This window comes from Papilio machaon, chromosome 10 (assembly GCF_912999745.1).
Source record: "Papilio machaon chromosome 10, ilPapMach1.1, whole genome shotgun sequence".
Lineage (NCBI taxonomy): Eukaryota > Metazoa > Arthropoda > Insecta > Lepidoptera > Papilionidae > Papilio > Papilio machaon.
Genome location: NC_059995.1, coordinates 1,782,390 through 1,802,243, shown reverse-complemented (window position 1 = coordinate 1,802,243; position 19,854 = coordinate 1,782,390). Strand labels below are relative to the sequence as shown.

The 19,854-nt window shown below is 32.5% G+C and overlaps 4 protein-coding genes across 5 annotated transcripts in view; 1 reads left to right on the top strand and 3 right to left on the bottom strand.

Moving 5' to 3' along the window:
- Nucleotides 1–441: 441 nt before the first annotated feature.
- Nucleotides 442–1,421, bottom strand: LOC106713351 (60S ribosomal protein L22). 2 transcript variants are annotated; one of them, XM_014506152.2, is made up of 3 exons: nucleotides 1,347–1,421; nucleotides 979–1,264; nucleotides 442–637 (listed from the first exon to the last, which is right to left on the bottom strand). In XM_014506152.2, exons 2-3 carry the CDS (start codon nucleotides 1,253–1,255, stop codon nucleotides 474–476), a joined length of 441 nt encoding a protein of 146 aa, XP_014361638.1. In that variant the 5' UTR covers nucleotides 1,256–1,264; nucleotides 1,347–1,421; the 3' UTR covers nucleotides 442–473. The 2 variants fall into 2 exon arrangements, with proteins under 2 accessions (XP_014361638.1, XP_014361639.1); XM_014506153.2 differs by having other exon boundaries at nucleotides 1,343–1,403.
- Nucleotides 1,422–1,916: 495 nt separating this feature from the next.
- LOC106713355 lies at nucleotides 1,917–3,052 on the top strand. The gene has a single exon (XM_014506156.2). The coding sequence runs from the start codon at nucleotides 2,414–2,416 to the stop codon at nucleotides 2,858–2,860; it is 447 nt and encodes a 148-aa protein (XP_014361642.2). The 5' UTR covers nucleotides 1,917–2,413; the 3' UTR covers nucleotides 2,861–3,052.
- A 2,134-nt stretch (nucleotides 3,053–5,186) lies between these two features.
- Nucleotides 5,187–8,572, bottom strand: LOC106713350 (E3 ubiquitin-protein ligase RING1). Its single transcript, XM_014506151.2, has 4 exons — nucleotides 7,747–8,572; nucleotides 6,661–6,833; nucleotides 6,006–6,178; nucleotides 5,187–5,346 (listed from the first exon to the last, which is right to left on the bottom strand). The coding sequence occupies exons 1-4, from the start codon at nucleotides 8,484–8,486 to the stop codon at nucleotides 5,302–5,304; spliced, it is 1,131 nt and encodes a 376-aa protein (XP_014361637.1). The 5' UTR covers nucleotides 8,487–8,572; the 3' UTR covers nucleotides 5,187–5,301.
- Nucleotides 8,573–10,021: 1,449 nt separating this feature from the next.
- LOC106713353 overlaps nucleotides 10,022–19,854 on the bottom strand; it is a 36,636-nt gene continuing 26,803 nt past the window's right edge. Inside the window, exon 2 of the mRNA XM_014506155.2 lies at nucleotides 10,022–11,012. Within this exon, the coding sequence (XP_014361641.1) occupies nucleotides 10,418–11,012 (595 nt within the window). The 3' untranslated portion in view covers nucleotides 10,022–10,417. The remainder of the gene's footprint in view (nucleotides 11,013–19,854) is intronic.

The following is a 19,854-nucleotide window of genomic DNA, read 5'->3' as shown; positions in this document are numbered from 1 at the left end:
TTGGCTCCTACGAATGAGGGCCAATGTGCAAATTGACAACTTTTCACAAGAGGCTCTCAAAATAAGCCACATTGGCCCTTTTACTTCAGCAAAAAATAAGATTTACACCTGTAAATGTTTATTGTATTTAGTGCATAATATTGCTAACTAAACAAACAGGTAGCTTTTGAAACAAAAAAGTAAAATTTGTCACTTTGGCCCTAATACATAGGACCCATTGATTTATCCTTTGGTTTGATTGCTAGCATTTAGACATATTCTCTATTACAAATTATGATCAATCCTTATCAGTTATAAAACAATAATCATACAAGAGCAATTTGTTGCTTATAAAATTGGAAAGCTTTTTGATCACTTTGAACATTTCTACAATTCTTTAAATGTTTCTTATAAAAAATTAATGGCCCGAGTTTTTTGAAAAGCAGTATAAATAAAACTGAATTTAGTGTAAAACTATTTTATTTAGCAACAGTTTAATCTTCATTGTCTTCATTATCGCTATCAGCGTTGATGTTGAAGTAACGGAGTTCGTATGCATCATGAGCAGATGCAACCACACGCAGCCAGTCCCTAAGGTTGTTCTTCTTGAGGTACCGCTTTGTCAAGTATTTCAGGTACCTCTTGGAGAAGGGAATGTCTAAAACAATGATATAATATGAATATGTAATAGAAATGAAAAACTATTGAAAACATTTCCAATATGACATTACTGGTTCTTGTAAACAAACTTGAAATATGCTTGAAAATACAATATTCACGAAATAAATAATTTTTTGGTATTTCTCTACAAAGAGGGGACAATCGAGATTTTTATAACCATTAACTTGTAAATCAGACAGATTTTGTGTCCCAAGATCGGCCGGTATTTATACTGCTTGTATTGCCGTACGGCCGAACGGAAGCCTCGTGAGAATGTACCAACAGTTTGATTATTTTGGTTTTATGATATTTTCATTTAATGTAAAATAAGACACCAACCTGCGTTGATAGCAACCTTCGTCTTGTCCCTAGCGATGACAACGTGATTTCCTAGGTTATTTGTTTTGTTCTCAACCTTTACATGCTCCTTGAGGTATTTCTCGAAGTTGCCGACATCCAAGATGCTGTCCTCAGCGGGGTGTGTGCAGTCAATTGTGAACTTCAAGTTGATTTTTCTTTTCATTCCTTTACCGCGGATTTGACCACCCTTGACTCCCTTCTTACCCTTTTGATGCAATTGGGCCTTTTTAGGCGCGGGTTTCTTAGTTACTGCCATTTTAATGCCCTGAAAAATAAATCCTATTCGTAATGTTGTTCTTCAGATAAATAACTAAGCGAACATTAATTATTTTTGAGCATTAACCTACAGAACACGTGTAGCAGTTTTCGTCAAACCTGCAAAATGGCCGACTTTTTGGCAGTTGCCATAAACTAGAACATGGAAGTTTTAGTCTTTGGAATTTTATTGCTTTGAATACAAGGTTTTAGGTCTTTGCGCATCTTTAAAGTATTACAAAAAGTTACAGAGTTTACAAAACTTAAAAACTTGTTATGATATTATATTGTCTATTTCATAAAATGAAAATTTAATTTGAAGAGAATTTATTTTTTTACTATTACATGTCTTTTGAGAATCAATAAAAAAAGTCAGCAAGTTTTTGTGTTCAATCAAGATCTGTTTGGCGGGCAATTTAAAATTAACCTAAGTATAAATGATAAAATATCTTATTTTATACTGTAAATTAAAAAAAAATAAGAGGGAAATAAATTTAAGTTAAACCCGAAGAAGGTTGATTTCTCATGTAAGCCTTGCCTCGTCTAGTTTATGTGCGATAAGTGCACCTGGATATAAGTACAAAGCTTCTATTGTTTCGTTGGCTACCTACTTATATTTCCCACGAATGAATTAAATTCGAGGTCATGACTCAGGACACGACGCATTTTTTTGCCTGTTATGATGTAATGTAATACGTTTTAAATTTTTTGACGTATTGCATTCATTGATTTTGATTGCTTGCCCTGAAAAAATAAACTGTCATCGCTGTGCATCATGTTATCAGCTGTTTAAAAGAAATTTAACAGTAAATAAATATGTTTCAGAAAGTGTGTATAATAAATGTACGCAATCGTAGTACGGCTGCGCAGTGTATTTGTGTTTGTTTACTACTAGACTTCAGTTGATTTCTTGTCTTCGGGAGTGTGTAAAGTGTGAACTATTTTTGTAAATAACCTCTATGAGAGGTGAATCACATCGCGTAAATTTTGAACTTTAGATAAACTTTAGACTTGATTGAGCTATAGTGAGTGATAGCAAATGCTTTTTGTAATTTTATATATGATAAAGGAAAACATACCTATTTTCTATATAGTGAAAGTCACAATTTAATCGATAACACTATGGAAACAGTCACGGTGGCTCGCAAATGATAACAAAATGGAAAAATGTTTTGTGGCCTGTGGTTGCGACGATCAAGAAGGTGTAACAAAAGGAGATTTAGATCGTTTTACTGATAAAATTGAAAACGTCTTGAATGATGAAAAGGGCAGGAGGTTGTTTAGAAATTTTATGTTCACAACAAAGATGAAAGACGGCCGAAGAACTTTAGATTTTTTAGAACACATCGAAAGACTACTCGGGTATTCTGAAGATGCCGAAAGCACATCGTACCGCAATTACCTCAGAGATTTTGATCGATTAATAGATGAAGCTGAACGGATAGAAGAACTGGATTTTGCGACAATGGAACGACTTGCTATTGCTCGCGACTCCGAGAACAAAGATGAAATGGAAACCGCATTGAAATTGTTAAAAGTTGAAGCGATAAAAGCACTTCGTAGAGAATATAGTGCTTTTCGAAGGCACTTTATTCCAAACAATTAAATTGAATATTCTTTGCATTGCTTCTTAAAGCTGTTTAAAATTCGCGCCAGACTGACAGTACTTACAATTTTGTATGAATTACACTGATCACATTGTTATTTTTATTGTTTGAACTAAGTTTAAACAGAATTTGTTATTTTGTAGTGCATACGTCATTATTTTCGTCCAAATAATGTGATAATTATTTATTTAAACCACAAAAGTACCTTGCTCTTTTAATATATGGAAAAAATAAATAAAAATTATAAACCTAACTGTATTTTTTATTTCTCTTAATTCCCAAAGTTTCTTTCCTCATTATCACAGAACACAATTGTTAAAGGAATAACTACCAAAAGAGATGAGTGAAGCAGTATACAAAAACCAGTGTTTCAGTTTGCAGCACTTGGACAAGGTAGTTATTTTATTGTGAAATCTCAGAAAAATATTTTGTTTTCAATAGTTAATACATTTTACCAAGATAAAAATTGAACAGCTTGTTTAAGGATTTAAATGGTACGACATATTGTCCATACAGGGGCATATATTAAACTACCAGCACATATAAAAGGTCAAATGTATATCTCGCTGCATTCATTGAAAACTATATTATACTTATACTATGTATGTAAAATTGTAATGTTAAAGCAATATTGGTTAAAATTTTCTTTACATTTCTCAGCTTTCATTGTAAAATTCGTAACTAGTGTTAAAAGAAAATAACCGTATAAAAAAAATTAAGGGCATGTTAAGTGATTGAAATAACTATATATAACACTTGATGCTTGTAATCCAGATAGGTAGACTAGAAATAACAAACTTCTATTATCCATGGACCTGACCAGGTTTTATTAATATTAGCTTATTAAAAAAATAACTTTCCCTCTTGGTAATCTTTTAGGTGTTTCAACTGGTTCGGAAACACTAATTCAGAAACATTTTAAACAGGACACTACAAAATGGATGTAAAATAAATTCATTATGTGGATGGATATAATTTTTATTATTAAAAAAAAGTTTTTTCATAAAATTTATACTTAATACAAAGAGTAAATTATGTTCGGAATCAGCAAGATTGATATTTATTGCACAAATTTTTATAATAAAAAGGCAAAGGTCAACTTTGGATTCACAAAATAAAATTTTCAGTTATCCAACTGATACATTGTATTTTTATTTAAATACCATATGAAAGGTAAATTAAATGAGATTTCTTTTACTATTTGTAAGCATGACTTTCTTTGCAGTATACAAATTCCACATCTATATATATAAAAGAAAGTCGTGTTAGTTACACTATTTATAACTCAAGAACGGCTGAATCGATTTGACTTAAAATTGGTGGGCAGGTAGCTTAGAACCAGGAAACGGACATAGGATATTTTTTACCCCATTTTCTATTTTTTTTATTCCGCGCGGACGGAGTCGCGGGTAAAAGCTAGTATTTATATATTTTAAATTACTATCTGTCATATTGACTATGATTCCTGATTAAATTGTACAACGGATTTTCTCTCTCTTTAGTTTTAGAGAATGAGTCACTATAGTAGAACCAGGATAAGCGAGAATCATTGTTTCCTGACGGACAACCTACACAAGCGAGTAACTCTGGTTTGAGAGAAACCTCTATCTAATATATAAAATTCTCGTGTCACAGTTTTCGTCAAAGTACTCCTCCGAAACGGCTTGACCGATTCTCATGAAATTTTGTGAGCATATTCAGTAGGTCTGAGAATCGGCCAACATCTATTTTTCATACCCCCCCCCCCATTTTTTAACTGCGCGCGGACGGAGTCGCGGGCGACAGCTAGTAAGAGAGAAAAGTAACTCAGTTCCTTGAATTTCACTTATCCTGATTTGATTGTTGTTTTGTAAACATGTTTCTGCAATGGAAACTTACAGAAAAATTATCATTTTATTACAAAATTCTTATTTTAAATTACTTTATATGTTATTAAAAATTGCAAATTCTATTGATAATTATAATAGTTGTTTATTTAATTACGGCATTGTTTTATTGATATTTAATTGAATTACAATATGTAGTACATATGGTATTTATATAGTGAAGTTGACAGCTTTGAAATATTTCATTTCAACAAAAATCCAATACAATCCGATTTAATTTAAAAATGATGAATTTAATATGAAGTGCATATTTCTGGTATAAATTTAATTATAAATTGTATTTATATTAAACAAATTAAAAATAATATAAAATATAACATATATTTTTTAATCATACAAACAAAATATACATTTGGAATATTCCGGAGCTGTCAACAGACTATATAAAATTGAACTATAGATTCATATATATTAAATATTTCTATTTATCATGTTCGAATAACGAGTCCATATATCTTACATTAAAAATACTTATACATATAGTAATTACACTAAACTATGTTCTAGATATCATTTTAGTTATGTTATAGCATAACTAAAATGAGTTTCATTCCCTAAGTCTTTTTCCAAGAATAATACATTTCCAGTGGCTTGTTCACCTGAAAACAGATATTTGTTTTAAAAAAGATTGTGTCAAAGATTAGCAAAGAAGTTTTATACAAAAGAGTATATTCAAAACAAAAAACGAACAATATACTTTGTCTATTGTTTACTTTTTGATATATGTGAAAGTCTGAATTGGATCAAGGATGAAAAAAGTGTTTTATTTTAGTTATAGCTTACAGAAGCAATCTGTTGGAGCTTAAATAAATAATAATCTATACACTTAATAAAATTGGAGTGTTTGTGCGTAATATTAAAGAATACTCTGAAATGACAAAGCAACCGCTGCCCATAGACATTCGCAATTGCAGGTGCGGTGCCTACCCTTAATTGATGGAGGAGGAGACCTCTCCTCTTCCATTGCGTCTTTCCAAAAGGGTGTGAAAGGAAATAGAACTAAAATAAGGCCTCCGGAATGCACATTCATGAGACAAGACACGGAACTTATTTCCACTAGAAGCATGTATTCTGTGGCTTCGTGATATTGCACCGGGAGAGCCAAAGGATTCTTGCAACAAATTCGTACTACTGGCGTATACCACTGAGTAAAAGAAAAAATTAAAGGAGTGTAATAATTCTTTACTCTCCCTTCTCTCTGTTTACATAACTATCTGGGTAGTAGGAGTGTTACATACGACGACAGTTACATAGTTACCTTCCAGAATTTATCATTGATCTGCCTCAGTGTCTGCGAGCCAGCGAGGGGTACAAACTGTCCGGGCGAGGGCGCTACGTAGATACAGAAGTTGAGCAGCCGGTACGCCTCTGGCAACTCCGCATCCAGATCCAGTGTGAGACGCATCGCTAAGTATTTACTTAGGTGATCCACTGGAATTTAATACAGTTATGGATGAAGCATAAAATTTCATTAATTGAGTATTATCCTTTGATGGATATGTTATTAAACACTGATTTGTCAAAGAAGGAATAGAACATAGGTAGAGGAAATATACTCTTTCAAGGAGTCAACTCCTCTGTCAATTAAAGGCAATGCAATTGATGTTTAAGGGCAGTGGTCGCTTTATTTTGGTGTATTCAGATGGCCGCTTACTTACTTGCAACCTTATAATGTAAAGAATAAATAAAAAAATGTTTTCACTTATTAATACTATGATAAGTCTAGAACATTTATCAATCAAATTAAAAATAATTTCTGTGGTAAGTTAGACACCAGAAAAAAAGTTATTGAGTCTGCAAAGTTACACCAAAAAATCAAATCTAAATAATTTATTTCCTGCTAATAAATCTAGAATGAAATGCTTATGGTCAAGATTTTTCTTGTATTATAAACAATATAGGAATAAGAATACCTGAAGCATTAGCCGTAGTCTTAAGATACCTCACAGAACTATCTCTCAGGGCTCTCATTAGTTGATTATCTCCAGTCATTTCCGTAGGATGAGGCTTAAACACTAACTCTATTTCATTTGGGTTTAGGGGCTCCCCCTCCCCCTCTGTATCCATTGAGTTTTCACCTTCAGTTCTGAAACAATAATTAATTAATACAAAAAAAATCCAACAAAAAGACATGAACATGCTCAAGTAAATGAAACATCTATTGGTTTTAAAATAAGTATTTTATAGCTTTACTAACAGGTTATAATAGATTAGTTTAAGAGTTTTAGTTTAAAAGATGGGATAGAAATACTATAAGAAGAAGCATATAAGTTGAATAAGTGAATATTAACAAGAAATATGGCTAGAAATACTAGAAAGCAGGTAGAGTGCATAAAAAAGGCATAAATGTAAAAAAAAAATACACTGAATTTGTTAAGAATATTATGTATGTATTAAATTGTGTAATTTAATTAAAATTTTACTTTAAATTTAATAACATCCAAATTACAATTACTAAATTTTGAATTGAGGATGACTTGTAATTATGATTGCATTTTTTCAACTTTTATTTGTTTTTTTTTTTCTTTTAGAAGTAACTTTTCATCCATAGTATTCAGATTCAATGATATATTTATGTGTATTTTCTATGTAAATTAAATAAATTCTACTACAACATTTTGAAGCTAATACTTTAAAAAACATTTAAGAAAATAAAATATTTTATTGCAACTCAAAAACTAAAGCAAGAATGAAAATTTACCTGTTGACTTTTTCTTGTAAAAAATAGTTTATTTTGGCACAACAAAAACAGGCAAATATATCTTTCTTAAATATAAATAATGTAGGATAATATACTTCATGTTAAATAAATTTTGAATATAAGGAATAATAATAATATAATATATAATCCAATTAAACTGTACTCTGTAATTTAGGTTCGCAATTCCTCTTACAGGCAAAGAAAGCATTTCTAGAAATGGTTGGATAATTTCGAAGTGTGCTACTTCATTCCAAATTGGTTATTTACATGTTTTAAAATGTTTATAATGAAAACAGACCTGCCATCACTAGATTCACTTTCCTCACTGCGTTCCGATGTAAGAACAGATTTTGCCCTTTTAGTTGTGCTTGTGTTTTTTGACACAGAGCTTACATTTGAAGGTACAGGAGATGGGGTACTTCGCACCGACGCTGGGTTGGAAGTAGACTGACCAGGGGGTGTCGGATTACCAGCTGATGTCCCATCTTTGGGCACTGAGGAACTGTTCCCGTTTTGAGCAGGTTCCGAAGTACCGTTTGAATTCGACGGATTGCTGCTTTCTTCTTGGTTTTTTCTTGATCGTTGTGGTCTGTTCTGTGACTGAAGTTTTATACCCTCAGTAATAGAATTCACTAAAGACGCTTGGGAATGAGACATATTCAGCTTAGCCAGTACGCGCTCCTGATGAGCTTCGTATTCATCCCTGCTAGGATAGATTTTAGATATTAACAAATCGAAGTTCGGATCGGGTCTCAAAGAACGCTTCGACACCAATTTCTTGCGGCACGTCGGACATTCTTTGTTGCCTGATCGAAGTGCAGTTATTATACAATCTGAGCAGAACCTATGGAGACATTCTTTAGTAGTCATCGTTTTTTTCAGCATATCTAAACAAATCGGACACATCAGTTCGCTGTGCAAGCTTCGTGGGGATACCGCAATTTCCGTGGCATCTGTTATCACTTCTTGTGGCGTCCGATGGAGTTCGTAAAGTGAAAGTTCCCATGTTTTATTTTGTGAAGGCTCTGTTGATGACATTTTTGTAAAATTATAATATTTATTTACAAAATAATAAACATTTTGAGATAATTGACATGACAGCTCGAGCTTGCCGCTTCCACCATATTGTTTTGCACTTTGTGTTGCCATTTGCCACTTGCTACTGTGGTAAAATATGGCGTTTATGGAGATAAAAGTGCATAAAAATGATGACATTATTCAGGTTCTAAATTACAAATTTCAATTATTTGCATTGAAAAAAACCTATTTTGTTGCTTTCTGTCACTAGTGTAACAGAATATTTTTTTTAAATAAATAGTTTTTAACATAAGATTTCCTCACAGCTCACAGTGCTGTCATCTGCACAACACTATGAAGAACATTGTTATTTTTTTGCGTCCTAATCTAATTACTAGAGTATACTTAATATATTCTTTAGTTAATGTCTTAAACTTATTAATGAGCCTAATCTCTCTTTTTTTTTATAAGAGAAGGGGGCAAACGAGCAGCGGGAACACCAATTTTTAGACTTGCATCTAAGCCAACTGGGATTATGATTTGGTCTGGTCAGGATTTAGCTTAGCAGGTTACCAAGACTTCTTTGTCAGATTTCAAGTATGACCGAAACTTATATTTTTGTATTAAGTATGTATGTATATATTTTATGCTTATATTCATCCCCATAGCAAACGAGCCTCCGTTATATTTTTTTAACTCAGATTCGCTAAACTGAATAACAGGCACTGTTTTAGCGCTGTTTAGAATATTCATAGGTTCCAGTTGTTGTTAATGATTCATATGCATTTATAGATAATAAAAAACACATCTCAGGCTTATTATATTTATTTGTCGTTTACGAAAGCAGTTATCGTTGGCTTCACATTTTTTACGTAATATCTTATACATAAAAGTAAAATATTGCGAACAACGTACACTACTTCTTATTTTATATTTACTTTTTAAATTAAAGTTTATAAGTATACAGTTAAGTAAATGTAAATTTAAATGCAATTGGCAGTATTATAAATATTTTCAAAGAAGATTTTTTTTTAATTTGTTAGAACTTTTGTGTTAAATTTTCTTCTATTTTGAAAATATTTAATACAAATACGTACTGGTTACATTTAACTAAAATGTAGCAACATTTGCTTACTTATATCTAATCGTAATAATTTAAATTCGTTTTGCAGTCTTAATAACATATCTAAGCACCTATTGAACACCTACTTCTAAAAACAAAAAAAAAAAGCCGTTATATACACTAGAAGATCAAGTACTTACTTATATTACATTTTAATAAGATCTATATTATAAAATAAAAGATTGTTTTAGAACACAAACTTGCAATAGGTCTAATTTAAGTCAGTATTTACCAGACGACATAATTTTATACAGATTTATATTGATATGATAATTATTTTATAAAATAAAAAAAACGTATTTTGTTGACTTTAAAAGAAAGTTTTAAGTACACCATTAGAGTCTTATTAGATTACATATAGATGTAAAGACTTGGTCCTAATTATAAGACCGTACATTAATGAAAATGAAACATCTGTTCTGAAAGAATAGTTATAGCACAACAGATAACACAATCTATACTGATATTATAGTAAAGTAAATTACTACAATGTAATGTGTACTTTTATGTGGTAGCAACACTAATGCCCTAAATAGTCTTAAGCCTCTAAGGTATTTTAATAAGAGTAATTGTTTAAAATATAGTCGGTTATTTAGTTTTATTGAATTAATTTATCGACAGCTAACATTTTTACTTCCAGCATTAAATTTTCAACATATTTCCAACTTAATGCCGTCTTTATGGATGGGATTGTTTTGTATATAAGCCAAATTTTCATACGTTTCTCTAGTTTAAATAGAGGAACTATGCGTCTATGGATTACGATTAATTACAAATGCTCCCTAAACATTATATACCTCGATTATGACGAGACAATATTAAATTACATTTACGGCAAAAGCTTATGATATTCCGCAGTATGCTTGTTCTTTTCGAGCACGTAGAACGACTTTGGCTTTCCATTTCCTGAGTAATACTTTCTGAAAGATGTCTTCTTCGCTGGAACGTAGTAAGCCAATGCTTCTAAGGAATTAGGATGGTGATTGGATCCTTTAGGCCACGTCGGTGTGCTTTCTACGTCGATAACATCGTCGTCAAACCTCGCTTGGGGTCTGGTTTTAGCAATTTTATGGAGTACTGGTAAATTCCAGTGGTATACTCGAGCTGGTTTCCCGTTACTGGTCATTTGTAGAGGTAATGTCCTAGCGGCGGCTGGTGCAGGGTCCACGTGACTGTAGTAACTGGTGTTTGGTGGTAGTTTGATGACGTACATTCTAGAATCTCCCGTGCCGTGTCTCCTGCCCTGTTCCGCGAGACGTTTCCTATGGTGCGCCGCTGGTATCCTCAGTTTCTTGAGGCCGAGGGAGCTGAGCAGCTCGTGTGTGGTCGGCTCCTTCTTGTCGTTGGTCAGGTTGTTGTCGTTGGACTCTTGTGCAGGAGCGGTGCTCACGGCCGCTACCGCAATCAAGATCAGCATTGATGTTCTGAAAATATAGACAAAAATGTTGTTATTCGAAAATAGTAAAGAAAATATAAGGAAATATAATCTTAAATTACTTAAAATTACTAAAACAGTAGATATATTATCAATACAGCTAGTATGAATTCAGCTTCTTTTGAAGCGAAACTAGCTCAGAGTTTCTGTTGGATTCAAACAGAGGTTATGTTAAGGTAAGTTGTAATTTAAGGTCTATCTCGAATGGAATGTTTATCGATAATTTTAGACAATGAGCTACATGTGTGTTCATTGTAATCATCCATCGCACACTAGCACCATAATTATTTCTTATGACTTTACGGCCAATAAAATTATTACTGGCTGTAAAACCAGCAAAAGCGGTTTTATACAACAAAATGGAGGTACATGCGACCATACGACCTTAACAGAACGAGACATAAAAGTTGATAGATTTCTTTGGGGACGTCCATACATTGGCATACGTCTTAGAAAGCTGCAGTACGTTGACTTGCGACTAAGTAGTTTGCCGATGGCACTTGAAAAGTCAAACAAAATGGCCGCGAGCCGCAGTTGTTCGCCTCGAGACGTTGTCGTGTTTTAAAAGCAATTAGCATAGACTATGAGGTTGCTGTTTGCATGCGTGGGACACAACGAGTGATTCATTAATACCATTTAATTGTTGTGAAGGTAGAAAGTTGTGATTTTAAAAACGAGTATTACTTATTTGCTTTTTTATATTCGCTGCAAATTTAAATGGTCTATTATAATAGGCCAGTATTTTACTAAGACTGATCACTATCATTTTTAACTGCGATTTAATTGTCTCTATCCGATGCAAGTTCAGTTGTAAGAAGTGATAGAAACTTTTTAAAATAACTATATACTAAGGCTCCATTGATACAAATTACCTACGTATGTTTTGACCACTGGCAACACAATAATTGTAATTATTGGTTGTAAAAATATGGTGTCCCAAATTTGTCAGAATACGGATCCTGATGCACTGTTGTCCTAATATTACGACCAGTGTTTGCAAAGCAAGTTTGTCATAACACCAGTCGCACATAACTTGCACATTTGCATTATTCATCACTAGTAAAGCCAGACAATATGCCGATGTGTCTTTAAAACCAATACCCTTAATGCAATGTGCATTTTGGTATGGCGGCATAAGTGAAATGAATATGTACCAATACCAAGTGATTGATGTTGAATATTGCACACGAGTGAGCGAATATGGTTCTCTAGCTATTATGGTTTACTATGACATATTAATTATTATTAATCTACGTTTTAGAATTTATTTTGTATAACTTATGACTATACTTTTATAACTTGTTGTTGTCTTTATACTGCATGATGCATTTGTTTGTGAATTTATATAATGCGCAAATATAAAAAAAGACAATCGAATCCAGGACCCGTTTCGTAAAGGCACACATTCTAATACCAAACGTATAGGTGTTCATTAGAATGTTAGTAAATACCATAAAAAGCCAGTTTTCTTCGCGGCGGCCCATTCATGAATGGTCAGTGTTTGTTCAACAACTTACTGTTTATTAAGTCCTTCTTAGAAACGCTTTCTTCCTACTCATGTGAAAATTAAACGTATGTGATGGCCCCGTGAACATGCATTTGTTATCCAAGATCCGGGTTCGATGTTTATGTAGCCAAAAAAATTAAGACTGATGTTTCTAAATTAAACCTTTAAAATTAATTGCCACACTCACACACAACAATAAGTCTAAGTCCATAATGTGTGTTACTGTTGTTAAAAAAATCTCTATTAAAACGTAAATGAGGACGTTAACACAGTAATTGTACAATTCTAGGTCAGGTTCAATTAACTTAGTTTGCACTATAAATCATTGTCGTGGGTCGTGGGATCTTAAAGTAGCGTGGTTTAAATGTGTACTCTCATGCATTTAAAGCACTGACCTCTATAGATATGGACTGACCGCTGCTGGGAATACGACAGCTTTGGCTTCGTTCGGACTTAAAAGCGCCTGTTAATGTTACTGTCAGTTAATTCTATCTCCATTATTAGTTCGAATTCTCACCACCGCACCGCTACCAATTGCTAGTGTCCGTGTCTAAAAGAAAATCAAATAGGCACAAAATACCTCGGATTATAGCCTGTCCATATATATAGAGATCAGATTTTACACCATGATATAAACTTTTCGTTAGTACGAGTAAATCAACTATTTACAGCGTATTTTTTTTTTGAGTACATAGATAAAATTATTGGTTTGTGAACGAAAATTATTTAATATTACAGTGTAAAGGCTTTTCTAGTTTTGTTTCTATTCACCCCGATTTACCGGTATTGATAATTTCAAATACACAATCCGCATTGTGTTGTACTTCGGCGTATTCTTTCCTGTTGTGTTACAAGATTCTTTACGACATTTTTATTTTTTAATAGTTTTAAATTACTGTATTAAGTAGTTAAACGGTTGATCAAACATGTCTTGGAACAAGGTATCTCGTGGACAAACTCGTTTCTCCGGGATGTTCTTCTTTCACGTTAACTCTGCCGTACCACATTTGAAGAGTCCGTGTTACGTGCGTGCTCTACTTTCAACTGATGTCTGCAGAATGTGTGTACTCCCCTGATATCATTTACAAATTACATTTCTGTCTTCTACTGTCAGTCATCTGTAACTCAAAGTCCAGTTGTTCTCGTAATATGTTTTATCTGTCTCTTATGATGCGCCCGTTATTGCACTTGCTTATTTAATACCTAGAATGAAGGCACATTTAGTTTAAAAAAAAATATGGATTAACAGTAAAAACCATATCGGTTAGGGCGACTAGAAACGTAGATCCTAGTTGAACGCCATATAATATAACTAAGGCTTAACTAAAATTAATTCGTCGTTGTCAAATCATATCATATAAGACTAGGTGTTCGAAGAATACCCAAAACTAAGGTGACTAGATCATAGTCAATGTCTGGCCCAGTGAGTATCATAAGAACGTAGGATCAATGTACATATGAAATTTGAAAATCCAAAATCTCCTTAGTATATGGCGGTGATTGTACCTAGACATATATTTCTGTCCGGTCCTGTCAGCGTTTAACAACTGCACTCAAACGATTTCATAACAATAAAACATCGGTTATTACAAATTAAAAACTACTCTCTCTATAATGACGTTATATACGGCTTTGCCAAAAATGACATATATTGATTTTCGTCAACGCAGAAAATATATATCCTACTAGCAGTCGCCCGCGACACCGTCCGCCCGCAGTTAAAAAAAAACTTAATAGCGATATGAAAAATAGATGTTGTCCGATTCTCAGACCTACTGAATATGAACACAAAATTTCATGAGAAACGGTCAAACCGTTTCGGAGGAGTTTAACTACAAACACCGCGACACGAGAATTTTATAAGATTACGCCCGCATGCACTCAAAGTCCGTTCAAGGCTTAGCCGTTTCGAAGACTATCCAGAAAGACAAACAAAAGCACGAACACTCTGCGCACAACTACTTCAGAGGACGACACTTTTAATTAAATTTTCATAAAAATATATCCAGCTATTAATTACGAAGTGCCTGATACAATCTAGGTCTATAAACTGGTCGTTACGTATCCGGCGCCTGTAAAAATGTAAAAGAATCCTGTCACGCAGGATTTATAGATTGACCACGAGATATCTGCTAGTATTTAAATCCCTGCTATCTAGTATTTCAATCACTAATTAATTTATAGATTTAATTATTGTTACAAATTGATCAGATTAGTTGCATGTTTTTGTAGTGGCTATTTCATCTCTTATAAATATCTTTTAATAGTCTCCAGGTCCACTTCTTACACCTTTATGATTATTACGTTATTATTATAGTGTTAACGTTTTGTTTTTAGAAAAAGTTTGTTTTTTAAAACATAACAAAAAAGTCATATTTCATACTCACGATGTATTTAGGTTATTTTTTACTTCTAATGAAAAATCATTTTTTTCTGTTTGTCTGTCCGCAAGGCCACGTTTGTTTCTGGATAATCTCTGAAACGAATGGCCCGATTTTGACGGGACTTTGACGTGAAGGTTGAGTTGATGCATGCGGGCATGCAAGTCGCGGTCGACCACTAGTCTATAAATAAAATTACTAAATAATAATAATAGTTACGTTACTTAAAAGCGTAATAATATTTCATTAAAAGTGAGATGGTCTAGCAATTAAGGCGGAGTACCGTTTTAAGAATAGAGTCAATTTCTCAAACGCCTTAATGGAGAACGATTACAACCATATATCATAGCGATAAAATCTTAATATAATTTGACTCTATTTATTTGTAATGAATATGTATTTTAAGGCAAAAAAATGCTTGGACCAGATGTTATTTTTTTTTAATGTAGAAAATGATAATAGTAATTTTTAACACATTTAGTGCCGTCGACTCGTGTGGAGTTGAATTTCATACGACAAAAACGTTATGGCATGGCACGTATCACTTTGTAAAATGTTAAAAGTAAGTTATTTTTCTATCCCATTTACGAAGTCGCTAAAATGATGAACGTTCTCAATTATTTTAGTGTAATACGCACCTATGTGTTAAATATAAATCCATGATCTCTGTCTATCCCTCTGGGTTACTGACACGTGTGCTACGTTATGTAGTCGTTGCTAATTTACTCAGTTCAATGTAATGTGGCACAAGGTGTGTCATGAATTTGTAGGTAATTTAAGCTGTGTTTACACTAACACTGGCGACAGTGTAGGCGGACCCTCACCGGTGACCGCTTGCCCTCGACTCGGGTCGCACGGTCAACGCACTGTATCGCTGTGTCGCATGCATTCTACAATACTTGACGTTTTTGCGGACTCTTAACTTGGTTAAGAGTACAATCGTCGTAGGTTTCCAGTGCCGAAACACACAATAATGTATTTGTTACCTCTCTTCCTTTAAAAAAAAACAATACACAGGTCTTCCGTCAGTAGTAACTCTTGATACATCTACTGTTAAACTTATTTGATGACCGTAAATTGTATTAATATAATTTTCATACGTTTTTCTTTCAAATCTAGATAATTTTAAGGGAAAGTATTCGTCGATCTGAATAAAAAAATCTAAAAAGTTGAAATTTCCTTAACAGATAAACAAAATTTCTCTATTAAACGACAAAATCTAAACTTTTATCGATTACGTCATCGTGTAAAGTGTAAATACGCGACACATACACTACGCTACAGTCCAGGTACTATTCTGTAGATAGTATAAACACTGTTTTATTGTTACAGAGTGGCAATTAATTCCCGTCTCCTCCTTCCTGTCAACGCTATCTATGGGCTATTTATTTTACTCTACATTTTGAATTTTGTCTATAATACGTAGTAGTAACAACAATTAAATGTTCAAATCTAACTGTGAATATGTGTGCAATATTTAAATGTGCGAATCTGACTAATGTATGACTCTGAGGTCATTTAATAGCCACTTAGAAAGTATCTTAGTTGATTTCTCATATCAATTCTACATTTAGGGACTTCTTAAATATCATCCAATAACTCTTAGTAGGGTTTTTATATCATAAGGTGGGTAATAACTGTACTGAAATAACTTTTCTTTAAAATAGCTTTAAAAACAAACAACAATTTATGTTTTATTGTAATCCTATTGGAGGATAATGTGTGGCTATTTATAGCAAAGCGTGGCTATTTTTATCTTGATAATGTCACTCTTCGTAAATGGATAAGTAGAAGGTCTATTTTTATTCCAGACCATTCGAATTCCTGTGCATTACACGGTCATTACGGTTGTTACGCACTATACTATACTTTTCTATCGCGCATTTCGTAAGAGTCACAACTTTGCTTATTTTTTTTGTGTCTACGATATTTCTGTAACATTTAATAGGATATAACTAGTGATGGAATGCAGTGTTAAATTATCTATTTTTGAAGAAATTTTTATCGTAAGTAATGTGTTTAATCTAGTGAAAGCGATTTGCAGGTTATATTTTTTAAAATTAGTTATTATTTAATAAAAAAAAACGTATAAATCTAATGAGTTTTTTTCGCAATCTAAAGTTGAATCGATTTTTAATTAAAAGATGAAACATGAAATAGACAAAGTCCGAATAATTCTTGTGATAAAATTAATTACTTTGGAACAATTTTTAAACCTTGCACCTTTTTTGGCAAGAATTCAAAATGGCGACATTCGTCATCTTAATGACTGCATTAAAAGGGAAGAGACGTCAAGCTGGCATTAGTGTATATGTCATTAAAGTGAACATATCATTTAGTTATTTTTTATTCTGGCAACCACACGCCGGGTCAATGTTCTCTGGCAACCGCAAACTCTTTATTTGTCCCATTCCCTGAACCATTGCATAATTTACTTAGCCATACTTTTCGTACAATAAATGTAAGGTTAGATCACATTTTAAAATATAATGAATCAATAGCAGTCTGTCGAAACTAGTTTAAAAGCCAAGTTTTATTTAATGAAATGTTTTTTAACGTAGGAATATTATGGGAGTTGTTTTTTTTTGTACAGTAGAGTAGTTTTTGTTCGATTATCGTGTCTACACTCAATAATTAATTTCAATTAACACCTAATGAGATTATCGGTGATTAATCAAGCGCACATCAAGAAAGTTATAGAAAAAATGTGTCGAATTCCAACGCCTATGGTTGATTGATTCAGTTATTTATCGAATGTGGAAACTGTGCATCGAATTTAGTAATTAACAAAATAAATTAAACTAAGCTTTAGGCTTTGTTTTTATTTTTATATATTTATTTGATTTATCAACAAAGTACATGTGTTTTTACAAAAGAAGTTTGTGCTAAGAAATGGTTCAGAACAATAGACGAATAGCGGGATTTGATCCCATGGACCTGTGATCGGGTGTTAATACCATTCGGCTATTATCGCTTTATAAAACTAAAAAAAAAATTGTGCGAAAATTTTAACAGAGGAAATCTACTCCAACATTCAGTCCCGTCAAGCACATTTCTCAGATTATGTATAATTTTGCTGACATTGTAGATGAGCATTAAATGATTGCCATCTGTTTATCACATTTTATATCAAAAGTATAATTGACGTCATAGTTGTTTTATTTTAATTATCTGTTAATTATACAGGATGTTCTGACAAACGTCTGCTTTCGAGACGTTACGCGATCGGCAGCTAGCAGATATCGGATTACTTATCCCTAATGCGCTTAATAGGTAATGACTAGTGATGTGAATAAATTGTTATAAACATTTTATGACCATTTTAAGTTAATTGATTTATAACCGATATTTTAATTTTGAGATGCTACATCACCGAATGTTAATAAATTAAAAATATAAATTTAATCTATGGCTACTAAAACTTTATACAATGTTAATTTTCGTTAGCGATATACCTAAATTGATTTTGGAAGAAAAATCTTGTTTCGTTTATAAAATCGATTTACTTATTTACTTTGACTGTAATAAGAATTGATGCTTCGATGATTTATCGGTCGAGCGTGTCGTTTTAAGAAAAAATACATTGAAGATTTTCTCGGAAATATGAATACGCTATTTACAACTTGACTATCTTAGTTTTTATATGATATTACTTTAAAAACGTTTAGACTAGTACTTAAACTATTTTAATTCAAAATGACTGTAGTTATTAGGGTTTCCGAAAGTAGTCAAATAACTAGAAATAACGACAAGAAAAACAAACAAATCTCTGCATTTATTTATATACCAAATTATAAATTAAGCATTCTGATTTCTTATTCTATGTCCATATAATGCAAAAATCAACATTTAAATCTTAAAGGTCTAAATAAAGCTATGCTTAGATATTTGTCGACATCACTTGATTATCGTAGACATCACTAGTGCAATATGTCGTTTCTCCAGCAGCATTTCTTTTGCGTTCCGAATCATTATTACTGGGGGTTTATTCTGGCGGTCTCCGATAGTTTTTAGTTAGTTTTTGTGAATTTCACGCGACACCGACGCACGCAAAATTGTCATAGCCCCGCTATGCTTATTATCTTTGTATTCAGAGCAAAATAATCGGTGAACGGGCTTAGGACGATTCAAGACACTTAGATATTATTAGCGAATAGCTAGCAAATAAAAATATAAATACTTTAAACGACTCTATTCGTTTCTTTATGCATTTCTTTTGAAATTGTTGATGATGAGAAGATAAATTACTTTTAAATAAAATAACAAAGTAAAAAACATGGCTAGAAAAACGACAAGACATTTTAATAAAAAAAACAAATGCCATAGTATCATTATGTGTTTAAACTGTAGACAATTGTTATCCTCTTAACCTGAATTGAGGCCTAGTGTTTCTTTAGAAAACTATTTTAAGCAGACAGTGCGGCGTGGTATGCTAAGGAGGTGCGATGTATTATTTTAAAGTATAAATTATATATAGTCTGTGACTCTTTGGCGCCAACAGTTTCAACAATTGTTTATGGTGCGAGAAATCCTTATAGAGTTTTGTTAGCATACATTTTTTAATTGGTGTTATAGCTCGATAAGAAAATGCGCTATTTTAGAAACAATAACAACAATTTTGCTGTTTTATGTTAAGGCGAATTAACAAATACAAAACAACGAACATACAACGAACATATATTTCACTTATTCCAAAGATAATGAAATGTTTGACAATATGTTTTTGTAAAAGTATTAAGACAGTGGAAACAGACAGTTTGTTTGTTGTTTTGTCTCGTTTTAAAGTTATTGCCAATTCAATATTACAGAGTAATCTTACAAATGGAAATATTAAGACGAATTCACTCGTCTGCGGTGTAACTTGATAGAAACGATCCCCTATTGTTTAAGCTAATTGAAACCCACCACCGAAGCATCTTTGTTATCACAGACTTTGTCTTTGT

Coding starts and splice junctions, on each gene's coding strand:
- LOC106713355 (XM_014506156.2), top strand. CDS start 2,414: ATGGAAAAATGTTTTGTGGCCTGTGGTTGCGACGATCAAGAAGGTGTA.
- LOC106713350 (XM_014506151.2), bottom strand. CDS start 8,486: ATGTCATCAACAGAGCCTTCACAAAATAAAACATGGGAACTTTCACTT. Junction 6,179..6,660: donor GACTACGGCTAATGCTTCAG/GTATTCTTATTC, acceptor ATTAAATTCCAG/TGGATCACCTAAGTAAATAC. Junction 5,347..6,005: donor TCAATGATAAATTCTGGAAG/GTAACTATGTAA, acceptor ATCTGTTTTCAG/GTGAACAAGCCACTGGAAAT.
- LOC106713351 (XM_014506152.2), bottom strand. CDS start 1,255: ATGGCAGTAACTAAGAAACCCGCGCCTAAAAAGGCCCAATTGCATCAA. Junction 638..978: donor GAAGGTTGCTATCAACGCAG/GTTGGTGTCTTA, acceptor TCATTGTTTTAG/ACATTCCCTTCTCCAAGAGG.